The sequence below is a fragment of the Varanus komodoensis genome, unplaced genomic scaffold (genome assembly GCF_004798865.1).
Source record: "Varanus komodoensis strain SLA01 unplaced genomic scaffold, ASM479886v1 scaffold25, whole genome shotgun sequence".
Classification (NCBI taxonomy): Eukaryota; Metazoa; Chordata; class Lepidosauria; order Squamata; family Varanidae; genus Varanus; species Varanus komodoensis.
Window position 1 is genome coordinate 10,426,951 of NW_025335661.1, and position 23,788 is coordinate 10,450,738.

The 23,788-nt window shown below is 40.9% G+C and overlaps 1 protein-coding gene across 2 annotated transcripts; it reads left to right on the forward strand.

Annotated features, from left to right (window-relative positions):
• Positions 1-5,273: 5,273 nt before the first annotated feature.
• Positions 5,274-22,748, forward strand: DIPK2A (divergent protein kinase domain 2A). Of its 2 annotated transcripts, none has more exons than XM_044432887.1 (3): positions 5,274-6,109; positions 18,372-18,675; positions 19,993-20,245. In XM_044432887.1, exons 1-3 carry the CDS (start codon positions 5,456-5,458, stop codon positions 20,100-20,102), a joined length of 1,068 nt encoding a protein of 355 aa, XP_044288822.1. In that variant the 5' UTR covers positions 5,274-5,455; the 3' UTR covers positions 20,103-20,245. The 2 variants fall into 2 exon arrangements, with proteins under 2 accessions (XP_044288822.1, XP_044288821.1); XM_044432886.1 differs by having other exon boundaries at positions 5,280-6,109; positions 19,913-22,748.
• Positions 22,749-23,788: the final 1,040 nt, after the last annotated feature.

Below are 23,788 nucleotides of genomic sequence, written 5' to 3' on the forward strand. Positions count from 1 at the left end.
GTTACTGCTTAAAGCAGGGGTCTCAATCTCAACGTACCTGGGGGCCGCTGGAAGTAGAGCCTGGGTGAGGCTGGGCCGCACCAAGTATTCCACCGCTGCGGTGGTGGTGGGCCGCTCATCCCGCGGCCGGCCCGGGTGCCGCCAGTGCTTTGAAGGCCGCAGGGCCCCTCCCCCGTGCCCCGCCCGTCCCGGCAATTGGCCCGCGGGCCGCGAGTTTGAGACCCCTGGCTTAAAGCTTGGCAAGACATATGAAAGGATCCCTATTAGGCAGCCCATCTGCGAACTGACCTACACTCCAGACTGTTTGGTGGCCCTCTAACCAGGGGAGGTATTGCTGAAGCACCAGTAGAGCCAACCAATGTAACATTTGTATGGTTCCTGGGAGTAGTGCCAGCAATCCCTATGCTCTGTCCCCAAGAACCATGCTTACCCTTTTAAAGGAGGGGGAATATACTCCATTCCTTTTTTTGGTTTGCAATAATTCTGCCTGCCCATTAACTTACTACCAACTTACCTTGTAGCACAAATGGCAAAACTCCTGGGAGACAGGCCGGTTAGTAAACACTGGCCTGCCCAACCCTGAAACCAGACTGAAGTTTGCAGTAAGGTTCCCTTTAAATAGCTGCTGTTTGGACTGGAAAGAAAACCTCCCCCAGTATGTGTGTCCATCCCCACCTTTGCCAATTGGGTCAGGGGAGGCATGCTTGAGTGTGGCCAGAACACCTCCCCTTTCCTGCCATGACCATCTTTGCCTTGGTACAAAATGGCCCCTGACAGCAGGTGGGAGCTCAAGTTATTAAAGGAACATATAGAAAAAATCTACACATTAGACTGACCAACTACAAGGTACATGCAATATTTAACTGTGGAGAACATGGATCTCCTTCTCCCACCTTGATCCTCTAAATTTAAAGAGAGAGGCTTCAGTGCTTAGTGCAGTCCCAATACTTCATGAGTTTCTAGCATGAGTTCCAAGCAGATACTTCAAAGCTATCCCACTCCATGAGGCACAGTAAAATAGGAACACACAGTCAAGCTTTTCAAGAGAAAGCTAACATTTACTGCTCCCTGATTAACATCACCAGTTAGTGATAAAGTTCAGTGTGATACAAAATGTAATTACTAGAGGGAAGGAACACCTTATACTTGTGGAATGCAAGCTGAATGACAGAATAAATGAGAGGCAGTCTCAAGGCAATTTTGGCAGTATGTGGGCTCTTCCAGGAAGATTCTGTTTGATCTTTCCTGTATGCAGAACATTGATGAAAGTCTCTTGATGGTAATTTCTGCAGAACTCTGCTAAGTATTCCCAGCATGTGTCAGAACAGATGTGTGCAGGTTAAAAATCAAGGTTAGCCTTCCTTATTGTTCTCCTTATGTTGATATTTTCCACTCTTCCTGGAGCTTCCCCCACTTCCTTTAGTCCATCTTCTGCTTTATCTTGCAGTTCGTGCTTCTGTCAGTTCTTTTCTGTCCCACACTTGCCATCCTGCCTCAACTGCAACTGCAGTTTGAATAGCCCTTTGCTGATAGCTGGACACATTCCCTGCTACTCCTTCTGAAGAGCGAACTGGCTTCTGTGAGGTCTTGGTGCTTACCAAGAACTACAGACAGTGCCAGTGTGAGGAACACTGACAGCTTCTTCCATGTTCTTGTGCTAACAGTACTGAACCAAAGTTATCAATCAAGGGTTTAACCCTTAACTTTGTTATATGGCTGGTGTACAGCAAGGACATCACATTTTATCTCTCTTTTTCAGCAAGATTTAAGCTATGACCAGATCATTCTCTGAAATGTATCTCGTTGCTTCCTTCAGTAACCAGTAGATGGTTCTAGTGTATCACAGATGCTCCCTTTAATCAAAGCTTAAGAAAGGGATAACATAGATACACTTCAAAAAGGCATTGATTCTTCCTTACCTCACTACTTTTTAAAAGAAATTCCCAAAATCTGCTTGTTGCATTATTACTATTATAACAAAATAAGAAATAGCAAAGGCAATCTCTAATGATGAAAATTATTTGAGCAAATATTGTATTCAATACTTGTGTGATGTGTAAGTTTAGTACTCAGGAAGACCAGTGTAAGAGGCCATGATTAACTGAGCATAAACATGTTTATTCTGAAATGAAATGTTAGAGGCAATCTAAGCCAAAAGCAGTTTACGTCAAAGGCACATTAGCTACTTTACAACTGCAATTTATGTGTCTGACTGAGTTCAGTAGCACCTACTCCTTGAGTAGATACAGAATTGCAGCCTTAGTGAAATTGGAGAAGCTGTTTTCTGTAAAGGGTGTGTGTGTGTGCACAGAGAGAGCAGGCATGCTTATATATCAACAGTAGAATTAAAACTACAGGCACAAAAGATTAAAAAACGAGAGATGTAAAACACACAGTTCAGAATTCAATCATTAAGTGCCTAGCAGATACAAACAGAACAGTAGTGGTTAATGCGGTTGTATGTATTGCTAGGAGAGAATGCATTGCTAGGAAACAGTGTATACCAATTAAATTCTGAAGGAAACTTTGTAAAAACACTATTTTATCTTTCTACTTCATTTATGATTCTACAGTATGAAGTAGAATCATACTGTACAGTATGAAGTATTGTATAGTGCTGTTGCTGAATAGGCTGTGTGATATCCTTTAATGTATCTGATATTTATGGTTTGAATTAACACTCACACAAAAAAAAAAAAACTTCAGTGTTTAACAAGCATCATTCAAAAATTTCAGATTCAAACATAAGAAAATGGATTTAGTTCAAGCAATACTTCAAGGAAGAATCTCACATTATAAAATGCAAGGTTCTCTTAATGAGATATAACACTCAAATTCTGATTTTCTTGTGAACCAGCTTGATGGCTTTAACTTTTGGATGGTATTAGAAATGTAGTCAATAAAATTTGTTTAAACACATAATTTTAAGGATGTTCCAGCTCTGCCTGAACTGAGATCACTATGGTGCTACCAGAATCAAAGCTATGGTCTTTTTTGTTTTTGAGCAATCTGGATCTAATTCCCCAGATACAGTAAAGAATCAATATAAAGCCATATTTGTTTTTGTAAATCTATTGTTATGTCTAATCAAATTAATTTGCAAGCAGTCAAGTCCCTGTCATGCAAAGTGAATGAGAGAGAGAGAGAGGGGGGGGGGGGGGAAGGAATAGGGGGCATCTGTATACATGATAGCTTAATGTTTTTGTTTCATGGGCATTTAATACTCTGATGCCTCCTAGAATCTGAAATATCAGTCTTTTTGGTTTCAGCTCCAGCATTAGCAAAAAGGCATTTGTCCAAGTGTACTAAGATTTGGGGTAGCATCTAGGCAGAAAGGGGGCAGTAGAACAAGACGGACATGTGTGTATGTAATTTTATAAATACATAAAGCTTGCATTGCTCTTTCTGTACAGCAATATTGCCTGAGCTGAACAAACTTTTTTGTTCTATACAGACTGTCTCAGGTATACTAATTATAGAATTTAAAATAAATAAATCTGCATTTTATTGTGTACTCTTCAAAAATGTAACATTTAAAGTGAGGGTCAAGCAAGTGTTGCACTCTTAAATAAATTGCTTCAGTAAAAATAAGACTAGAAACCACAGCAAAGGTAGCCTCCTAACCCTGGCAAATGAAACAGAGCCATCTAATGCTTTCTTTTATTGTAGAGTAAGCCTGACATTTGAAAAAAGGCCAACCCATCTCCATCCCCCAGTACAGGATGATGCCAGCTTTTCTCACTCTCAAACAAGTTTGGGCCAAACTTATTGTAATGCAAAACACTGTGGCAAGGCAATTCCTGCTGCACACAAACTAGAAATGACTCCTTCAAGTGCAACAGATTTCCTTCCTCGTAAACACTTTCCAGCAACACTAAAATAACTAAGAGGATCGGTTAAGTCAGTATTTTCATTTTTCTCTTCCATAAAACCTACACATCCTCCCACTGAAAGCCATGTTAAAGGATGCTTGGCATTTTAGCATCCCTTCCAAACTTATCCCACTGAATACTTACATAGGTTAAGGGGCTTAGGATCAGCAACGGATTTGAAATATGCATAGCAGTTTATAGATTCTTAAAATGTCCCTTTTTGGCTCCGCAAATATAATTTATCTATTCTGCTTCACCTGTGAGTCAAAAGGGCATGGACCCCATCAACTGCATATATTTCCCATTTTTTAAAACTATTTCCTCGAGATAAATAGAACATACATCTAAATGAATAGATCTCTCCATATTTCATCGCCTTCCTAAAAACCTGCATGACCTCTTTATGACAACGCCTGCCATATTATTTATTTATTTTGGTGCATCCCTTTTTCCTGCGCTCGGCCAAATCCCCGAGCGAAAGCGAGAACATGATTCACGGACACTTTTAGCAGTCGGAAGTATGAGAAGCGCCGAGTGGCGGAGGCGGGCTTCATTTATGAAATCAGCTCCAATGATGGCTTGGGCACTCGCCCGTGGCCGTGCTATTTCTCTGTCACACAGCAACACACACACATTCCCACACAGCTCTAATTATAACCGGGAGACCAACAGCTCCTCTCATGCTGACACTCTCTCAGATGCGCTCCGTGAGTAACAGAAGCCCCGAGAAGCGGAGGAAGCGGGGGCGCCATATATAGCCGCCTTCTGGCAGCCCCCTTTCCGGAGGCGGCGCTCGAGAGGAACACGAGGAACAGCCTTCCCGGAGCGCGCCCCCTCCTCCGCCCGTTTCCCCCACAAATAAAGACAACATGGCGGACCCACCGCCACCTCCCCCGCCCCTCTCCTTCACAAATCAGCCAGAGACAGTCAGCGGCCCAGCGGCAGCTCAGGCCACTGCTGGGGAAAGGGGGTGAGCGGCCGCGACGGAGGGGCACCGGCCGAGCCAATCCGTTTCAGGGTTTCAGCGCGCGCCCGCCGGCTCGCCCGCTCGCGCGCGCGCCCGCGCACGCCACGCCCTCCTCACCCCCTCCCTGGAAGCGCCGCCCTGGCTCCGCCTCACGTCCAGCACCTTTCTCGTCACGGTGAGGCGGGGCGGTGCCCGAAACGGCCCCCCGCAGGTGCGCGTGTGTATGTGCATGTACGTGCATCCACTTATACATGCACCCAGCGGAGGAGCCGCCGGGGACGCGCGAGCGCAACCCTCCACGCGCCGCCTCCCGCAGGCGCGCGCCCGAGCGACGGTGTGGCGGCGATTATTGTTGTAACTCCTCCCCTCGGGAGGGGCGGGGCTGTCCGGAGGACTCTCGATAGCGGTGGCGGCGCCGCCCCTTCGCCCTCCCTCCGCCTCCCTCAGTAACTTGGCTGCCTTTTATCCGGCGAGCCTCGCGGCGGAGAGTTTATTGGTGCTGGAGCTGCAGCGCGCGGAGAGTGGAACGTGAGCACGAAGCGAGCGGCCGCGAGGGGGGTCCCCCGCCGGCTGGTCCGGCCGGCCGGCTGGCCAGTGGGTCGGTCGGTGACGGACGATGCTCCGGCTGGTGTCGCTGAAGTTCGGGCGGCTCTACCGCTACGTGAAGCTGGCGGTGCTGGGCATCCTGGCGGCGGCGCTGGCCCTCAACTCGCCCTCGCTGCTGGCCTCGCTGCAGCGCAACGAGCTGGCCGAGCGGCGCTTCTTGCAGCTGAACAAGTGCCCGGCCTGCTGGGGTACCAGCTGGTGCCGCAAGTTCCTCAACGGGCAGCTGCGCCTGGAGAGCTGGGGCCGCCTCCGCCTCCTCGATTTCCTTAACGTCAAGAACGTCTACTTCGCGCGCTACGGGGAGCCCCGCGAGGGCAGCCGCCGCGTCGTGCTCAAGCGCCTCGGCTCCGCGCGGGAGCTCGCCGACATCGACGCCAAGATCTGCCGGCGCGCCACCGGCAGGGGACGCTGCGACCTGCTCCAGGCCCTGCACGCCACCGAGTTCGCCAGCATCAACGGCGACGTCCGGCTTCTCACTCCCGACGTCGTGGAGGGCTGGTCGGACCTGGTGCACTGCCCGTCGCAGCGCCTTCTCGACCGCCTCGTCCGTCGCTACGCCGAGACCAAGGACTCGGGCAGCTTTCTGCTCCGCAACCTCAAGGACTCGGAGCGCATGCAACTCCTCATCACGCTCGCCTTCAATCCGGAGCCCCTCGTGCTTCAGGTAAGGAAGCATCGGTGCCTTACCCACTCCCCTCTCTCCCATCGTCTCTTCCGACGGAAAGCTCCGACGGCCTCCCCTGGGTCCTGCGCGCATCTCTTCATGCGCCTTTCTCCGCGCTCATATTGGCCAGCAGGGCTGCGGCCAAAGAGTGCTTGAAGAGATAGTGGGGCGGGGGGATAATGTTATCTTACTGGATCGGACCAGTCCGTACGGGGCGGCGTTCTGGTTCTTGCACTGGCCCTCCCGATCCCCCCTCTGGACATTCACGGGCAGGTCATGGTGGTCTACGATCACTTTCTCTCGTTATGTTGGCTCTAGCTGGAAGCTCAGTTTAGCTTTCCTGTTTAATAATTTCCCTGAAAGCGCCTAGCCCATTTTCTTCTGAAAGCTGCCCGAAAGATTTTAAGGTACAGCCTTTTTGCAGCAAAGCCAAAAAAACTGCTCTTAAGCTGTCGCAGGTCTGTGGGTTGACAGCCCTCTCAAGCTGATGCTTTGTATAACTCACAGGATTCTTGACTGTTGGCTGGGGTATAAGGGAGTTGAAAACATCTTCAGGGTACCAGATTGGGAAAAGAACGGGGAGGGTGGAACATGAGAAGGAGGCAGGAAGCGAGCTGGTTTAAACTGTTGATTCTCTTTTCCTTATCCTCATCCTGCAGAACAGGCTTTTGGATAGAGTATGAGTTCTGATACACAGAAGTGCTTGTTAAGTGTGCATCTGGAGATGGTTCTGGTTTTGAAGAAAACCTCAATTTGTATGATAATAACTTTTGCTATTTTCTCACATTCCTTTCTCTTTAAAGGCATCCAGTTCAACTGCCTTTGTTGAGATGTGCCCACATGTTTGTGCCCCCATGTTCCCTCGTTAGCAAAATTGTAAACACTAGTTCTTCCCTTGTTGATTTTGGAATCACATATCTAAATACCCTTTGGGTCCCAGGGTTTACTTAATGGTGCTAATTTAGCCTGTAGACACAAATAAGTGTATTTCTGTAAAATCAATAAGTGTATTTCTGTAAAATCAAGCTTGAACTCAGTTGTGGATTGAGCTACTGAATGCCTGGCTTAAGTCCTTTTCCAAGAGTCCCAATAGCCATGAGAACAGAGAAAAGTGAACACCCACACACTAAGCAGTTTCCCTGGAAACGCCTACAGCCAAAATACATCGAGTCCAAAGCTGCAGTTTTAAGCCTGTGTACTTGGGGGATTGTGCCGCTGAAATCAGTGAAATGTACTTTTGCATTAGTATGTTTCTTCAGCCAATGTCACCTTTCATTTTATTAATAAATACACACCGTTGTAAGTTATAGACTTTTTCTGATGCTATTCATGGCATAACAAAATGTTATGTATCTCTTATCACATTTTAGCCTCAACTTTATGAAGACAGATAAATTAAAGCCAGGGCTACCCTGACTATGAGCTTTTTATCCATTTATGAATGTATATGATAGAAGCTATTAGTTCCTTTGTTGACCTTCAGGGGTTCTCCATTTTTACATTGTGATATGGTTAAGGCTTACAGTCTTCCTCCACTCCCTTGCAGAGGTCTTTATTCAGTAAACATTTGATTCTTTCTAGTATTCATCAGTGCGTAAAAGTTGTTTCTCTGCTGGTAGCAGGCTTGGTGGCACTATAGCAAAAGAGAAGCAGCTTTCTTTTGTAATCACCTTGTTGATTTAGACTTTCAGTAACTTTATTCAGGCATTCTTAGTCTGATCATGGTTAGGTTACTGAGTTTAATAATTCTCTTGATAATAGTCATTAAATTGATTTAAACATTATTTTAGTCTTGCTCCAGTTACATTTCAGAATAGGTGCTATTTTAAAACTTTTATGGCAGCATAAACCAGCTTTCTTATTGGGTGGGTTAAGATGAGAAATAGTATGATTCAAAATGCAACTGTAAAATCAAAAATCAAAATGAGAGCTTGTTAACCCATGGTGCACCTGTACATGCTGACACTTAATGCCAACTCCATTTCAGGCATTCATTGACATACTGTTCTTGTGAACACATATTTTAGACAGGGTCATCTAAACATGGAAAGCCACAGCATTAGTTGATATGACAACCAATGTAGATGATACACATCATGTTACTTTGTTTATTTTATTTAAAAGCAGAAAGTTTGGATAATTTTCATCAATGCCTTTTAAAGTATTAATAGTTCCTAAGCATGTTTTCAAATTGCCATATATGCTAAAGGAACTGTTGAGTTGCTTTCACAAGCTAGGATGGTTGACAAAAAGGGATCAAATGGACTGTTGAAACAGCTGGTGTTCTGTTGAACAGCTTAGATACTTGGTATGAACCAGCTGTTGTATGCCTTTAATATTTTTAAAGGGGTGCCATTATCTTGCAATCTAGACAGGTTTTTTCCAAGAATAGCTGAGATAGAGGCTATATCTCTTGTGACTAAGTTTTAACTTTGAATTCTTGATGCCTTTTCTGTGTATAAAAGTTCTTTATTAGCTGAAATACTTGTATAGTGAACTGGGTTAATATTGCATATCACAGGCAAAGAGAAGGCTTAACTGAAGTTAAGAGTAGTATTAATACAACTTTTAAAGTAGTTCTGTGTAGTGTCCTTTACTGAAGATAGAACAGCATAAACAAAATTAGGTCACTTAGATAAGTTGTGCTGAAAAACATTTATGGAAGATTTTGACTCTGCAGGAAAAAAATAGAGTGATGGTTATTTGGCATACTGAGAGAGTGATCTTATGGTCCCTAAACCAATCTGACCTCTGGGATAGGTATCTGCTCAGAATCTATTCTCCACATTTGTAGCTGGCATGGAAAGAACTGTACCAGCAGCTTCTCTGAGGTCAGAGAAGATTAAAGGCAGCTTTCCAGGGGAGGAGAGGACAGCAGGGCTGCCAGGATATGAGCATCCTGGATTCCATTCCTCCCCATTTGAAGCACTCCAGCTGGACAGCCAAAATCATCTATCTACCTGACTTGCAGAACAGAAAGAGCAGGGAGGTGAAGATTGCCTCTGTTTCCCCCACATTCTAGAGGATTTGGTTAGAGGCTTATGAACATTGAAGGCACAACTCATTGAATTTTGCCATCAGTTTCTTAACATATAAAGGTTGTTTACAATTTGTGATTGTTCTAGCATAAATTGTGTGAGGCTTCCTCTACCAACACATCTGAAGGGCTCCAGGAAAGGCTATGAGGAATCTGGGCCAAGAGAATGACTTGTGGACTTTTACGTACAACTCTTTCTTTGAAGGAAGTGTCCACAAAAGGACTCCTGTGCAAAGAGAATACTTTTCTACTGTCAGAATTCTGTACTGTAACTAAAGTATTTGTATTAATACATTTGCCTACAATGCTGGTATCATCACTAGCTACTGCCATGATAGTCATCACTGTGCCTTATTCAGAATATTCTGCCAATGCAACTTAGATGGGAAGAGTGTTCATTTCCAGCTTAACCTGAGACTTGTATGTTGCTTCTGATGCTGGATTGACAAACGTTTTGTTGTGTATAATCTTCCTCATACATGGTAATCATCCTCATTGTAAGCACTAAGTTGAAGATAAGGCAAGCAGTTGGACTTTCTTAGATCCTCTTAGGTAGCTAGAGCTCATTGAAGTTCAAGAGTAAATCTTGTAATGCAGTTAAATTAAGATTTATCTGTTGTTTGTTGCTGAATAAGGACATTGCTTTGAACAGGAACTTAAAAGGCCATTTATGGAGTGAGTTTATGTATTGATAACTTGTGAGTGACTAGTCATGTAACATCCAAAAGTTTGATATGTGTTTGTCAATCAACAGGGAGTTTGTGGGACTCCTTGATTGGTAAGTTTTTATAAAAGTTTGTCATGAATTTCCTTGAATAATCTGGATAGCTGCTTTTGGAGATGGGATGCTCCCAGTAGATGGAACTGTGGTCTATATATGTGTAGGTTTCAGAAATCTGAGCAGTGTTTCAAATTTGATGTGCCTGTGTTTAAAAGAATGTGATCGCATTCTGTAGTGGGCTTCTTTCTGGGTGGCAATTTCTATACTAACAGCACAATTAAAATATCATTGAATTCATTAGCATTTACTTTCAACTGTGTATGTAAGAATGCATACACACAAGAAAGGAGATGTGTAGTGGCATTGGCTTTCTGTTTGATGCCATCTTATGGGGAGAAAAAGGATTCTTCTGCAAGTTTTGTGAAAGAACAATTAATTGTGATAGCCATTAAACATTCTATCCAAATCATGTCCAGGGAGTTCTTCACAATTTAGGAGTTTTTTTGCTCTTCAGTCTCTAGCTGTTTCAAATCTCTCTAGCATAGTCTCTTGACCTGCAAAAGTACCAGCCACAATTAAATAGTATTGTTGGTTTTAAGAAATGATTGTTTGTTAGATAAGCAGTTTTAATGGCCCTGTAAGTTGACACTGTACTAAAAACAAACAAACAAAAAAGAACAAACAGCTACTGTTGCTGACTTATGTGTACAGATTCTTGATAACATTGTCTGTGGAAGGTAAACAGTTACTGATAAGTGGGGGAAAGTGTGAAAATCCTTATACCCAAGAGTAATAATAGTGCATGCTGATGATCAAGGAAGCAGCTGAATGGGATTCAGATGTTACACACTGGTTGCACTAAATGGCACATGGCAGGCACTAAATATAAGACTTGAACTTTGATTTTATAATGGGAAATGTGTCTCAAATAATCCACTAAACAGTAGCGATGCTGGGATTATAAGACTTTTTGACAGAGATTGGGAGCTTAGTTCGAAGCCTATTTGGAGTATGGATTACTTATAAAGTGGCAGTGCTTATAACATGCACATTGTCACAACAGACAGCCTTTATTTTATCTAGTTTTGAGATTATTTAAGCTTGACCTACATTTGAAGCGATTGTAAAACCTAGAGGAAAAGTGTTGTTATAGAAACATCTCTCAACAGTGCACCTCATCCATATTCCAAGTATTTAGATAAAAACTCAGTTCTCTACTTAATTTTGCTAATCTAGGTCCTCAATAGACTTCATATTTATTCATATTATACAGTGTAAATGTATAGGAATGAAAGCAGACTTTAAATGGGAGTTTAACAGAAGAATTTGCTAGATGTTTCATATCCAAATGCCTGATTCCTAAGCATCTGCAGCAATGGCCTGCATAGGGAAATATAGGAATCTAAAACTGAAAAATATAGTTCTGTGCTACTTGTTAATTTTGTTCACTGTTATCATGTAGGGCTATAAGCAATTGTCTAAAATTCAGATGATTCTCTCTTTAAAAATGTTTCTGCTTATACACTCTACTTATGATTATTTAATGCTTCAGTTTGTTTATTCCTACCTTGCTTTTGTGCAACCTGTCTTCATCTACTTTTATCCTGTTATACTGGAAAATTAATTCTAATTTCTTGATTATGAACAGTGAATGTTGGTTAACTCAAAGTCAATGCTATCATTTAAGCCTTTGAAAAATATTCAGATGGTATTGCCCCTGTGAGTACCTAATTTTCGTTTCTGGTTTTCTTTCCTTGGCAAATGGTATTGTGTCTATTTTCACTATTTATGATATTTTTGAACTTGGTCCCTCATAAGTTAAATACCTTTAAAAGTAAATCTTTCCAGATGGTTCTGTATAGGGATAATATGCTGTCTTTGTCTCAAGCTATAGGAGTAGCTTGATTTATGTATTAGCAATATTCATGTGGTGCTTCTTATTTGAAAGCATTTACAAAAGAATTAAAACAACAAAAAATGACCAAAACATACAAGAAGTTAGGTTTATATAAAGAAAGTTCATAGCTGGGGAAAATCCAAAGGAAACCTACATCTTCAGTCAATGCTTAGAACATGTCAGTGTTGTGGCGTGACATACCTCAGAAGGATATCATTTGACCATTCTCTGCACTGCGGAGAAGGCCCTGTCTCTTGGCTGCCACTAAATGGAAATCAGTCTTGAGTTGTACATGGCTTAGCAAGAGGCCAACATAGATTTTTTAGCATAGGGATAGTTTGTGTCGGGTAAGGCACCTCAGCATTGTTTTGCACTAGCTGCAGCTTTGGAATAGCCCTTTATTCATCCCCACATAAGGGTACATGATAGTGGTCCGATGTCAAGTTTATCAGTACAGGGATGATGGTTATTAGGCTGTCTCTGTCCACAATTGCTACAGTTGGTATACCAACCTTCAGTATTAGCAGTGCATTCAGCCGCACTCCCAATTGCACAAACCTTCCTTCAGGAAAATACAACCCTATCTATAGCTTTCATTGCCCAGACCTAAGAGCCACTCATTGCACAAGTGCCTTTGTCCTTATCATTCCATGATAGCAAATGAATATTTTTATGCTGATTACATTAGATACATTTAGAACTTAATTTCAAGACTGAAATTAGTAAATTAGTGCAGATATCAGCCTAGTCAATCAGATGGATTTGTATAGGTTGAGGCAATTTTAAATCTACTAAATCAAACCAGTTCAAATAAATTGCCTTCCTAATCTAGATCTTTCCTAAAGAGGAACTAATTAAGATAAACAACACACTATTTACTATAGATGAAAGTCTGAAAACTACCTAGAAGGTAATCCAGAACATTTACTCATGCAACCCTAATGCCTGTTGCACTGCAGTAATTTATCTAGTTGGATTTTATATAGATGTAATACATTCTGTATGTTGGCTTTTTTATCCCCCCCCCCCCCATTTATTGTGTATACCCACTTTGTAATTCCTTTTCCTAAACATGTCTGCTTATTGTCTTTATCTTCCTGCCACAGACCATAGCATAGCAAGTTTTGACCAAAATAAATTAGGATCTACTGGGAGATAGGTGAAAGGTACAACTGAAAATTGATTAACTGCAGGAAAGTGTCCTCCTCAGCTGCAAAAAGAAGGCTGCTATTCTTTCCCCCACCCCCTATTTCTTAAATGCTTGGGAAAACTAGTGAGTGAGGATTTGTGAGAAATGTTTGTGAGCTTAGCTCTTCTACTGAAAATAAATTCTTGGGTTGATCGTGTATCCAGAGTCATGTGGTTGCTTGATTATGAGTCCACCTTCTTGAGCTACTGCTTTGATTCTGTATCTATCTTGGGCCCCTAGTTAAAACAAAAACTAGAAACAAAGCAGCACCTCTAAGTCTGTGGTCTGCCATTACTGCGCTAGGGAAATGCGTGCCATTCCAGACTTCTCATTCTGTCTGCATTTCAGTCTATATGATTTGTTCATTCTGGTGTCAGGAAGTATGTTTAAGGTTGGGGTGAATTGTGTGTGGTAGGAAAGTGAGCCATTCCTTTCAGGATATTTCCTCTGGGAAACAAAAGGGAATTAGGCTGGCATCTTCAGTACACTAAGGCCGCAGAGTTAACACATTAATTAGTGGAAAAGAAGCAGCAACCGCTACTTTAGCTCTTACTCCTAAAGTCTTTCTTGTGCCAAGGATATCAGTTTTCTAAGCACTCTCCCTGTTTATGAAATATTGTTGACAAATTGAAGCATTTGATTTTTGTGGTGAATGCAGAGATATGAAGTCTTCTATACCTTGTGACTTTCAGTCTGTTTACAGAACATTTTTAATGCAGCAGTCACTTGTTGCAACTGCTTGTTGCCCTCTGACCCATCTGTGCAGCCAAGTTGTGTATGTTTTGTTTGCTGGTTAGCAGGCTTTTTGAACTTTCCTTCAGGGCATCTCAGCATGCTAGAATATAAGTTAAACACCAGTAGAACTGTTGTGAATGTGAGGAATAGCACCATGGAGATTGCAGACAGCTTCCAAAGGAGTTCAAGCTGGAAATAGAATGCACATTCCCTTCTGCTTGTCTCATGTAAGGGTCTCATACATGTTGGGTGTTCTTGCTACTTGGCTGAGCTCAGCAGAAAGATAAGGTCTTTGTGGTTTTCTGTGGTCATGCATAGAATGACTGTTTAATTTGCTTTGCTACAAAGGCATGTGTCTATATGAATGATACAGTACTTATTCAAATCCTAGAAAACTCCTGTGTGGTTCACCTTAATTTCCATTGTGGCACTCCCAGTGCTGTAATTGCCAGGCTGCTTTTTGCTTTTGGTTTCTCAATTTGTTGCTGGGATTTGTTGCAGTGACAGTTAAGGAGATTTCAGTACCTGGCCTACTGCTGCCATTTACTATGTTTGGCTCTTTACCAAGTTGGAACAGATCAGCTGTGGTTGTTTTATAACATGTACAATTGGTAGCTTTCTGTCTCTGTCCAATACAGAATGTGCAGTCCATAGGATTATGTCAGGCGCTATCAGCAGGCCTTCAGAAGAACTTGAAATAATTATTTTCTATGATGTTTTCAGAAATGGGTTTTATTGGGCTGTCAAATTGAAATGGATTTAGCTGTAATTATTTGATAGAGTATTATGTTGGGATGGATACTCTACTTTTATTTCTGGGTCTTTATGGTTTATTTTGTTTTGAAGTTCGTTTCTGTTTTATATTAACTATTGAAAGCCACTTGGAGAGGAATTTTAGAATTAAAACAGTCTATAAATATTTTAGTGTAGAGTCAATTGAAATGAGTAAGACCTACAGTATATCACAGAAGTGAGTACACCCCTCACATTTTTAAATATATCTTTTCATGTGACAACCCTGAAGAAATGACACTTTGCTACGATGTAAAGTAGTGAGTATACAGCTTGTATAACAGTGTAAATTTGCTGTCCCCTCAAAATAACTCAACACACAGCCATTAATGTCTAAACCGCTGGCAACAAAAGTGAGTACACCCCTAAGTGAAACTGTCCAAATTGGGCCCAAAGTGTCAATATCTTGTGTGGCCACCATTATTTTCCAGCACTGCCTTAACCCTCTTGGGCATTGAGTTCACCAGAGCTTCACAGGTTGCCACTGGAGTCCTCTTCTGCTCCTCCATAATGACATCATGGAGCTGGTGGATGTTAGAAACCTTGCGCTCCTCCACCTTCCATTTCAGGATGCCCCACAGATGCTCGATAGGGTTTAGGTCTGGAGACATGCTTGGCCAGTCCGTCATCTTTACCTTCAGCTTCTTTAGCAAGGCAGTGGTCATCTTGGAGGTGTGTTTGGGGTCATTATCATGTTGGAATACTGCCCTGCGGCCCAGTCTCCGAAGGGAAGGGATCATGCTCTGCTTCAGTATGTCACAGTACATGTTGGCATTCATGGTTCCCTCAATGAACTGTAGCTTCCCAGTGCCGGCAGCACTCATGCAGCCCCATACCATGACACTCCCATCACCATGCTTGACTGTAGCCAAGACACACTTGTCTTTGTACTCCTCACCTTGTTGTCACCACACACGCTTGACACCATCTCAACCAAATAAGTTTATCTTGGTCTCGTCAGACCACAGGACATGGTTCCATTAATCCATGTCCTTAGTCTGCTTGTCTTCAGCAAACTGTTTGCGGGCTTTCTTGTGCATCATCTTTAGAAGAGGCTTCCTTCTGGGACGACAGCCCTGCAGACCAGTTTGATGCAGTGTACAGCGTATGGTCTGAGCACTGACAGGCTGACCCACACCCCTTCAACCTCTGCAGCAATGCTGGCAGCACTCATGCATCTATTTCCCAAAGCTCACCTCTGGATATGACACTGAGCACGTGCACTCAACTTCTTTGGTCGACCATGGCAAGGCCTGTTCTGAGTGAAACCTGTCCTGTTAAACTGCTGTATTACAGTCTTGGCCACTGTGCTGCAGCTCAGTTTCAGGGTCTTGGCAATCTTCTTATAGCCTCGGCCATCTTTATGTAGAGCAGCAATTCTTTTTTTCAGATCCTCAGAGAGTTCTTTGCCATGAGGTGCCATGTTGAACTTCCAGTGACCAGTATGAGAGAGTGAGAGTGATAACCCCAAATTTAACACCTGCTCCCTATTCACACCTGAGACCTTGTAACACTAACCAGTCACATGACACCAGGGAGGGGAAATGGCTAATAATGCCAGTTTGGACAGTTTCACTTAGGGGTGTACTCACTTTTGTTGCCAGCGGTTTAGACATTAATGGCTGTGTGTTGAGTTATTTTGAGGGGACAGCAAATTTACACTGTTAGACAAGCTGTATACTCACTACTTTACATTGTAGCAAAGTGTCATTTCTTCAGGGTTGTCACATGATGAGATATAATAAAATATTTACAAAATGTGAGGGGTGTACTCACCTCTGTGATATACTGTAAGTTAAATTAACATTGGATAGAGCTCTTTATATAAAAATCCAAATCACGTATTACAAAGTTGATGTTGTGTATGCCTTTAACACAGTAAGCATGAGATGACCAGCCTTGATGCAATACCTTCTCAATGAATGCAACTTACTTATAAAGTGATTTAGCACACTTGGTATTAAACATCTTGGTACAATCCTATGCATGTTAAGACAGAAAAAAGCCCTGCAATTTCCAGCATTGCCCACCCAGCCTTGTTAGCTGGAGAGTGCCGAGAGCTGCAGGACTTTATTTTTGGTCTGGAACTCTTAGTAAGTTAGTTGTCTGTAATGACTTGATGCGAAATCTAGAATAAAGCAGGTGATATGCTTGCCAAGGGGCTAAGCATATACTTGTTGGCATGTTTAGACATAATATTTCTGTAAGCATTAATAAAAAGTATGATAAAGACTCCAAAATTAGATTTGTGGAAATAATCTGTATCAAAAAGACTGGTGCTATAACTATATTGATATGGAGTACTTTACAATACTCAGTTATATAACTTCAATACTTTATGGGGTAAATAATAGGGGGTACCTATCTAGGTAACTAACATCTACATTTTTCTCATAGTAAATATCTGGAACACAGAAGTACCACTGATGTCTCATTGCTTGTCTCTGGAACGTGTGCAGCCTTTGGGCAATGATAGAAGTCAGCACCATACCTTTGGGTGCTGTTTTGCAGGCATGTGGCAATGTTTGAGTAATAGTGCTATTGACCTGAGGTGACAGTTTGAAGGACTGTTTAATATTGTAAGATGATGGGAGAGGGAGAAGTTACAGAACTGGGGATGGGAGACATCGGCTACTATTTTGGCAACTAGATTGGTGGGGGGATAGCTCCTTTGGGAGAGAACTGGAAGATATTCTAGAAAGGGATAGAATGCATTTTCAGTGTAAATAGTGGCATGGGATTCTAGTATGATCTTTAAGAGGAAAAAGGTTATGGGAGAAGTCAGTAGAATGATGGGGGAAAACGTTTTTTCACCATTATATTATTAGTCTGGAAAACTGTTGATTTCTAAAGCTTCTTTTTCATAGGAGTAAATAGAAGGTATTTGCTACTAATTACCTAAGTGAAAGGATTCAATACTACTCATACTGGAATATTGCAACATTGACACTAACTTTTGCAAGTGACCATCTCCAAGAAACAAGCTTTACATTGTCAGTGTATGGCTTTTTGGACAGAAAATTTTCAGTGCTTTCTTTTTTAAAAAACTAAACAGTAAGGAAGCACTTGCTTTTGAAATATCTTACAATTTTTCTAAGTATTACAATAAAGTAAAGCTTTGAATTTGCTTGACTGTAACGTTTAAATCACATAAACATGGTTTATTGATTTTTGAAAATAAAATAGTTCAGGGCATATAATTTGAATATCTGCAAAACATTTGAGATTTATACAGTATGTAAAGTTTACAAAGGGTCCCTTTAAATGTTGATAACTATGTCTGAAATGCTGAGTCAGGTCTTTGTGGATTTTAAGGTATATTTCGTTATTTATTTGGGTATTTTTTACCCCGTCCAATGTGTTGTAGGTCTCTGGATGGCTTACAAGTACATTTTCTAGAAAATTTGAATCAATGCAGTAGAATAGTGACAATGAACAGCAAATGAAGGTCTAGAGCAAAGGATGTGTGGATGACCTGTGCACTATTTGGAAATCAAACTTATATGGATCTGAGGTTCACTGCAGTTCTGTAACACTTAGCTGAGAATAAGCGCCCGTTGAAGGCAATGAGATATTCCTGAATACACACATATAGGAGTGTACTGTAAATGAGCCTCTTCTACAAAAAACAAAACAAAACAAAACAAAACAAAAACCAAAAAAAAAAAAAAACCCCACCAGACTGAGATCAGATGTGTATTTCTCTTTGATATCTGTACTCCTCCCTTTTACTGTTGATGGAATGAAGTAATCATTACTTAGATTCAGTGGACAGCAGACATTATTCTTATATATGTTTCTAAACTATTTTTTCAAAGATAAATGTTTTCTCAGTCATTTTTCAATGGAATATTGTTTTTTAATATTAATAGAAGGTCTTTCCTTTTACAGAGTTTTCCCTCCGATGAGGGATGGCCATTTGCAAAGTATTTGGGAGCATGTGGAAGAATGGTAGCTGTAAACTATGTGGGAGAAGAACTGTGGAGTTACTTCAGTGCCCCATGGGAAAAAAGAGTGGATCTGGCATGGCAGTTAATGGAAATAGCAGAGCAGCTGACAAACAATGACTTTGAATTTGCACTCTACCTCCTTGATGTAAGCTTTGACAACTTTGCAGTAGGTCCTAGAGATGGGAAGGTCATCATTGTCGATGCTGAAAATGTTTTGGTGGCAGATAAAAGATTAATCAAACAAAGTAAGTTGGTTTGGTTTTCACCCCATGGTATCAGCTCAATGCGAACTGTGCTTGGATTCTTTTTGGCTTGTAGAAATGATCGATCAAGCTAAAATAGGAATATATTCTGAAATGATTATAATTTAATGTTAAATAACTTGACTAACACCTTCATTATTACTTGGATCCATTCAACAAACCTAAGCTTGATTTTTGCTGTATAGCAAAAAATGGGATAGAACACTTTTTGCCTTCCCCGAAAATTTATCCAAAGGGCCTTAATATACTGTAGACTCTCTCTCTGGAGCCAGAGAGAGAAATCCATAGCAAACACACTGACAGGGTTCACATAACACAGTGCGGGTGACAAGACATGGTGGGGTATCACCATGCAAAGCCAGACTGCTTCTTTTATGTTATCATGTTTGTGGGCAAAAAGCCATCCTGACAACTCATAGCTTGTTCTAACTGTTGTTGGACCCACAGTAGGTTGTTACATTGTCTGAACTCAGACTTCCAACCCCATCATTGATCTAGGGAAGCATCTGATTAGCCACTTGGCAAAAGGGAAAGGGGAAAAAGCCCCAGTGAGTGAAAAAAGGGACTGCAAATCCAGTGGGGACAGGAAACAGTTGCAGAGCAGGCTGTTTAGCCTACCCTATAAGGTTTGTTAATTTTTTTTAAAAACCCACATAATAGAAAAAATAGAACTGATTAAAAATTCCTCCTCCAACCCAGGAGGGCTTAGAAAATTTTGTTTTCATTTCTGCGGGGTACTCTACCCTATATAGAATTGTTGTTCTATCCTATATAGGATTGCTGAATATATCTTTCCCACAAATCAGCTTTGAGCTTTGGTGACTAAGGGTGTTGCAGTTGTCTTTTCTCTAAATTGGTATTAATGTTTATACGGAATTTCAGAATCATGGTTCCTTGAATCCTTTCAGCCTATATTCTGTTTTGAGTAGCTTTACTGATAGGATGTATCCAAAGCTCTTTTTAGATTTTTTTGTAAACAGGAGCTAATATTTGTGCATAGTAGTCATGTTTTATATTAGTAGTGTTAAAATAATATACTTTTTGTAGGTTCAGTAGTACCCATTTCAGTAATTTGCTTTACGATAAACTGTTAAGTCATAACAGTTTGATATTTCCCTTTTTGCTTGATTTAAAAAAGCACTGAAATTGTGAACATGAGAAAAATGTCTTGCTTTCTGAACCTCTTACTTTTTCATTTTGTTCCTTTTGTGCATTTCAGATAAACCTGAAAACTGGGATGTATGGTATGAAAGCAAGTTTGATGACTGTGATAAGGAAGCTTGTCTCTCTTTTTCAAAGGAAATTTTGTGTACTCGTGTCACTGTGGACCACAACTACTATGCTGTTTGCCAGAACCTTTTATCAAGACATGCCACCTGGCGTGGCACTTCTGGAGGACTTCTTCATGATCCTCCAGCTGAAATTGCCAAAGATGGTCGACTTGAGGCCTTGCTGGATGAGTGTGCCAATCCAAAGAAACGATATGGTAGATTCCAAGCTGCAAAAGAATTACGTGAATACCTTGGACGACTAAGTAACAATGTGAGGTAGTTCATAGTTGCTGGATGATCAGAAACTGTATAATGCTGGGAGAAAGGCACATGGACACCTGAGTTCTGAACATCAAATGAGAATAACCAGAAGAAGAAAATAACTTCTATAAACTTTTGTGGTACATGGAGAATGCCCTGTATAAACAGAAAGGTTACATATCCCACTATAAGTTAAGCTATTTTTGACTCAAATAAGAAGACTGATAACTTAGTTGACTCACATATGTCAATAGGATTTCACATAAACCTGCGTTAGTACCACGATTTTGTGAGACTGATGCCCTTACTTGGAAAGTCAAGTTGTATTGGCCTGTTTTAAAGGCTTTTATTTCCAATGTCATTGTCTTTCCCCTACCCCATTCATACTACTTACTAAAGTGGCATTTACATACATGCTGATAAGCCCTAGGTGTCCCTCATTGTACCTGAAACTAGTAGGTTTTCATTTAATGCTGTGCGCCATTTGAGTATAGGTTTCCTATGCTTACTCTAATGTTGAGTTCTTTCCATGATTTCTTACTGTTTATATGCCTTATTAAGAATATGCTTATAAAAGCATTCTTAAATATTGTGTGAACATAACCTAGTTACAATTGAATTCTTTGTAATTCTACTGCAGGTAATGCTTCACAAACTGGTTAATTATAAAATTCCACCTTTATTCCAGTATGTAAAATATATATTCAGCAGGGAATCACTGTATAGGAATCTAATTTTTAACAAAGATAAGGGATTGGATCCAGACTTAGTCATGCTTGGAGCAGATAGACTGAAAACAATTGGACTTTAAGATGATAATAATAAATATAGCCCCATTGATTTTAATGGGTGCACTTTAAGCATGACTTGATGGAACCTAAACTTAGTTTGTAGAGAAACAGTACAGCTAGTTAAAATACAGGCAAAACAACATTTAGCTAGTATAGTAAACCATAAGCCAAAGAAAATGGTTGTGTATCGGTTCCTAGTCACTTAAAATTATGTACTGTAGTGGCGCTAACATATTGACTCAAACTTCAGCGAGTTGATAGTTATTCTTGGGAGAAACTTCACTACTAGTTAAAAGCCTAGGAAGCTCCACGTGCAAATGAGAAAATGCCTAGCAGGCTAGCATTTATTCCCCATTATTCAAAGTTCTGCTGAATTTGCAATGTAACAATGTTTACGGAACTTTCAAGCATGGGGTTGACTATTTAATAGTACTCTTCGTGTTTACTGTAGAGGCCTTGCATTGCATTAAGTCTTTCAGTTGTAATTCAAACAATCTTCTAATGTTTTATCTTCTGTTTACCTGAAGCAGCTCCCACAAGTCATAAGCTGAACAAGAAACTTGATCACTGCTAAACTTTTTTTAAAGGTTGCTTGCTTTTGTTTGCCCATGGTAGCAATCACAGAGGAACTGTTGATTGATTAATTCTAATCCTCAAAAAAGACTCCTGCTTATAGCAGCAACCAAGTAACTACAACTAGTCAATTCTTTAAGGTAGAATAAAACAAATTTGTGTACTCTGAGATGTACTCTGAGTATGGTGCTGAGAAATATTTCTGACCAGGTGGTGCAAAGCAGTAGGAAAGGAATGAATAACCCCCAGTCTATTTCAAAGCTGTGAAAATGTGTATATTATCTTAGAAAGTTGGGAAGAATAATTGAAAACCTGCCATCTATTTGGCTTGCTTGATCATAGCATACAGCTGCTTATTTGCAAATTGTGTCTTTACAGTGTGGCTTTCATTCATTTAGTTGTTGGACTATCTCCTGCTGGAAGAATTCTTCTTGCTTTGGCAATGCCTTTCACCTCTGAAATGGCATAAACCAGAGCACATTAGGCATGCTTGGTCTCACTGATTAAGTTAGACTGAAATATGCCAGTTATTTCAGGTAGCATAATCTTGCCTAATTTTCTCTGGGTTTCTTTGCATGTATTCACATAGGATTTCTGTTGGCTTTGTTTTCGTTCAAATTTTGAGCAAATCTTAAATATGAGACTAAACACTAGCCTGCCACAAGACCTTGTTTTACTGCAACATTAATACTCATCTGATGAATGAGATGTAAGATTGCTGTAGGCTTTAAACAACACAAAACACTGCCAGCTATTGAGACAGTTCAGCTGCCAAATGTTCCTTGTGAGGTTGGGGTTGGAGTTCATTGTTCCCCCTTGAAATAATGTGCTGACAAGCAGGATTCTAATGACAAAAGGAGTCCACAATTTTCAGTGTACAGTACAGGGAAACACCTATGTGGAAAGCAATAAGTTTTCTTCAATTTGCACCTACTAACAAGTATTTATTGTACAAGGACAATTTATATTTCTATCATTGCCCATGAATAATGGTTGAAATATTTTTGAATGAGATGTTTGGGGTTTGTATGTGCATAAAGACTGTCTTTTGTACTGTAAGTTACTGTTTAATTTGATTATCAAAACTGTCTCATGTGCCTTTATACTAAGGTTGTTTTTACAACTCCTCTTGATTAGTAATAAAAAATACTTTAAGAAATTCTTCTTGGTCCCATTTGAATGTAATGCATTTTGACATACCATGCTATTTTGATACTAAGGCTATTATTACATGTATGTTTCGAGAAGAAAAAGTTCTCCAGCACATAGACTTCCTTAGCCATGACGACTGACTGGGGAGTTTGGTGATATGTCACTTTTTCCTCTCTAGGTTGTGGATAGGTTGTGTCCTATAGGAGTATTTTACTCCATCATGACCGGAAACTAACCTAGATGCCTTTTAAAGGAGATGGACAAATTTAGGAAGACTAGTACTTTCAACATTGTCCATTACCCTTAAAACCTCTGTATTCTCAGGTAACCTATTGCTGATTGTTGATTGCTGGGAAAGGGGTAATGGGAGGGGGCAGACAGACAAAATTAAGGCCTTTATTCTTTTCTAGGAGGCTTCCTGGAGGTGGCCAGATGGTAACTCAGGGGAATAGGATATCACTGCTACTATGCTTTTGTGGCTGAATTTCAGCCTTATTAATCTGATACTTTCTTAAATAGGAGGATAGGATCAAACTGCACTTTCTCAAGTATTATGTTACTTCAGTATCTATTGTTGAGGCTTATCCATGCTAACCAGTCTTAATGAATCAGAGTGAAGCATCTGGCTTGCATGCTCCTTTTCTGCCTATCTCCTATGTAGCTTACATTCATTTTATATTGACATGAAATCATGATTTTAAACAAGCTAGCTTCAAGTCTATAGTTTGAAGCTGACTTATTTAAAAATTGATGATATGTTGCTTGAAATTACCATCTTTGTTGTTAATTCATAACATTCCAGGATTTGTGGGAAGTGAAAGAACTCTGCTGATGTTCTTCCAGACAAACAGGAGGAGGAGAGAAGAGCAAGGGGCCATTCAGGCTCATGCATGTAGCAGTAAACCATGGCTTAGTTACATGTTAACTAGCTTGCAGTTGAAGTTGCATTTTTGCCAAGTCTATGTCTTGTTTATGGCTGCTTTCAGAGAGCGGTTCACACAACACAGGAAGCCATGGTGCAATCTTGCCATACTGGGTTTGTTGTGT

What these genes read in the sequence shown, in the direction of transcription:
- DIPK2A (XM_044432886.1), top strand. Translation starts at nt 5,456, where the DNA reads ATGCTCCGGCTGGTGTCGCTGAAGTTCGGGCGGCTCTACCGCTACGTG. An exon ending in CGGAGCCCCTCGTGCTTCAG is followed by an intron (nt 6,110 to 18,371) that starts GTAAGGAAGCAT and finishes TTCCTTTTACAG; the next exon opens with AGTTTTCCCTCCGATGAGGG. An exon ending in TAAAAGATTAATCAAACAAA is followed by an intron (nt 18,676 to 19,912) that starts GTAAGTTGGTTT and finishes TGTGCATTTCAG; the next exon opens with ATAAACCTGAAAACTGGGAT.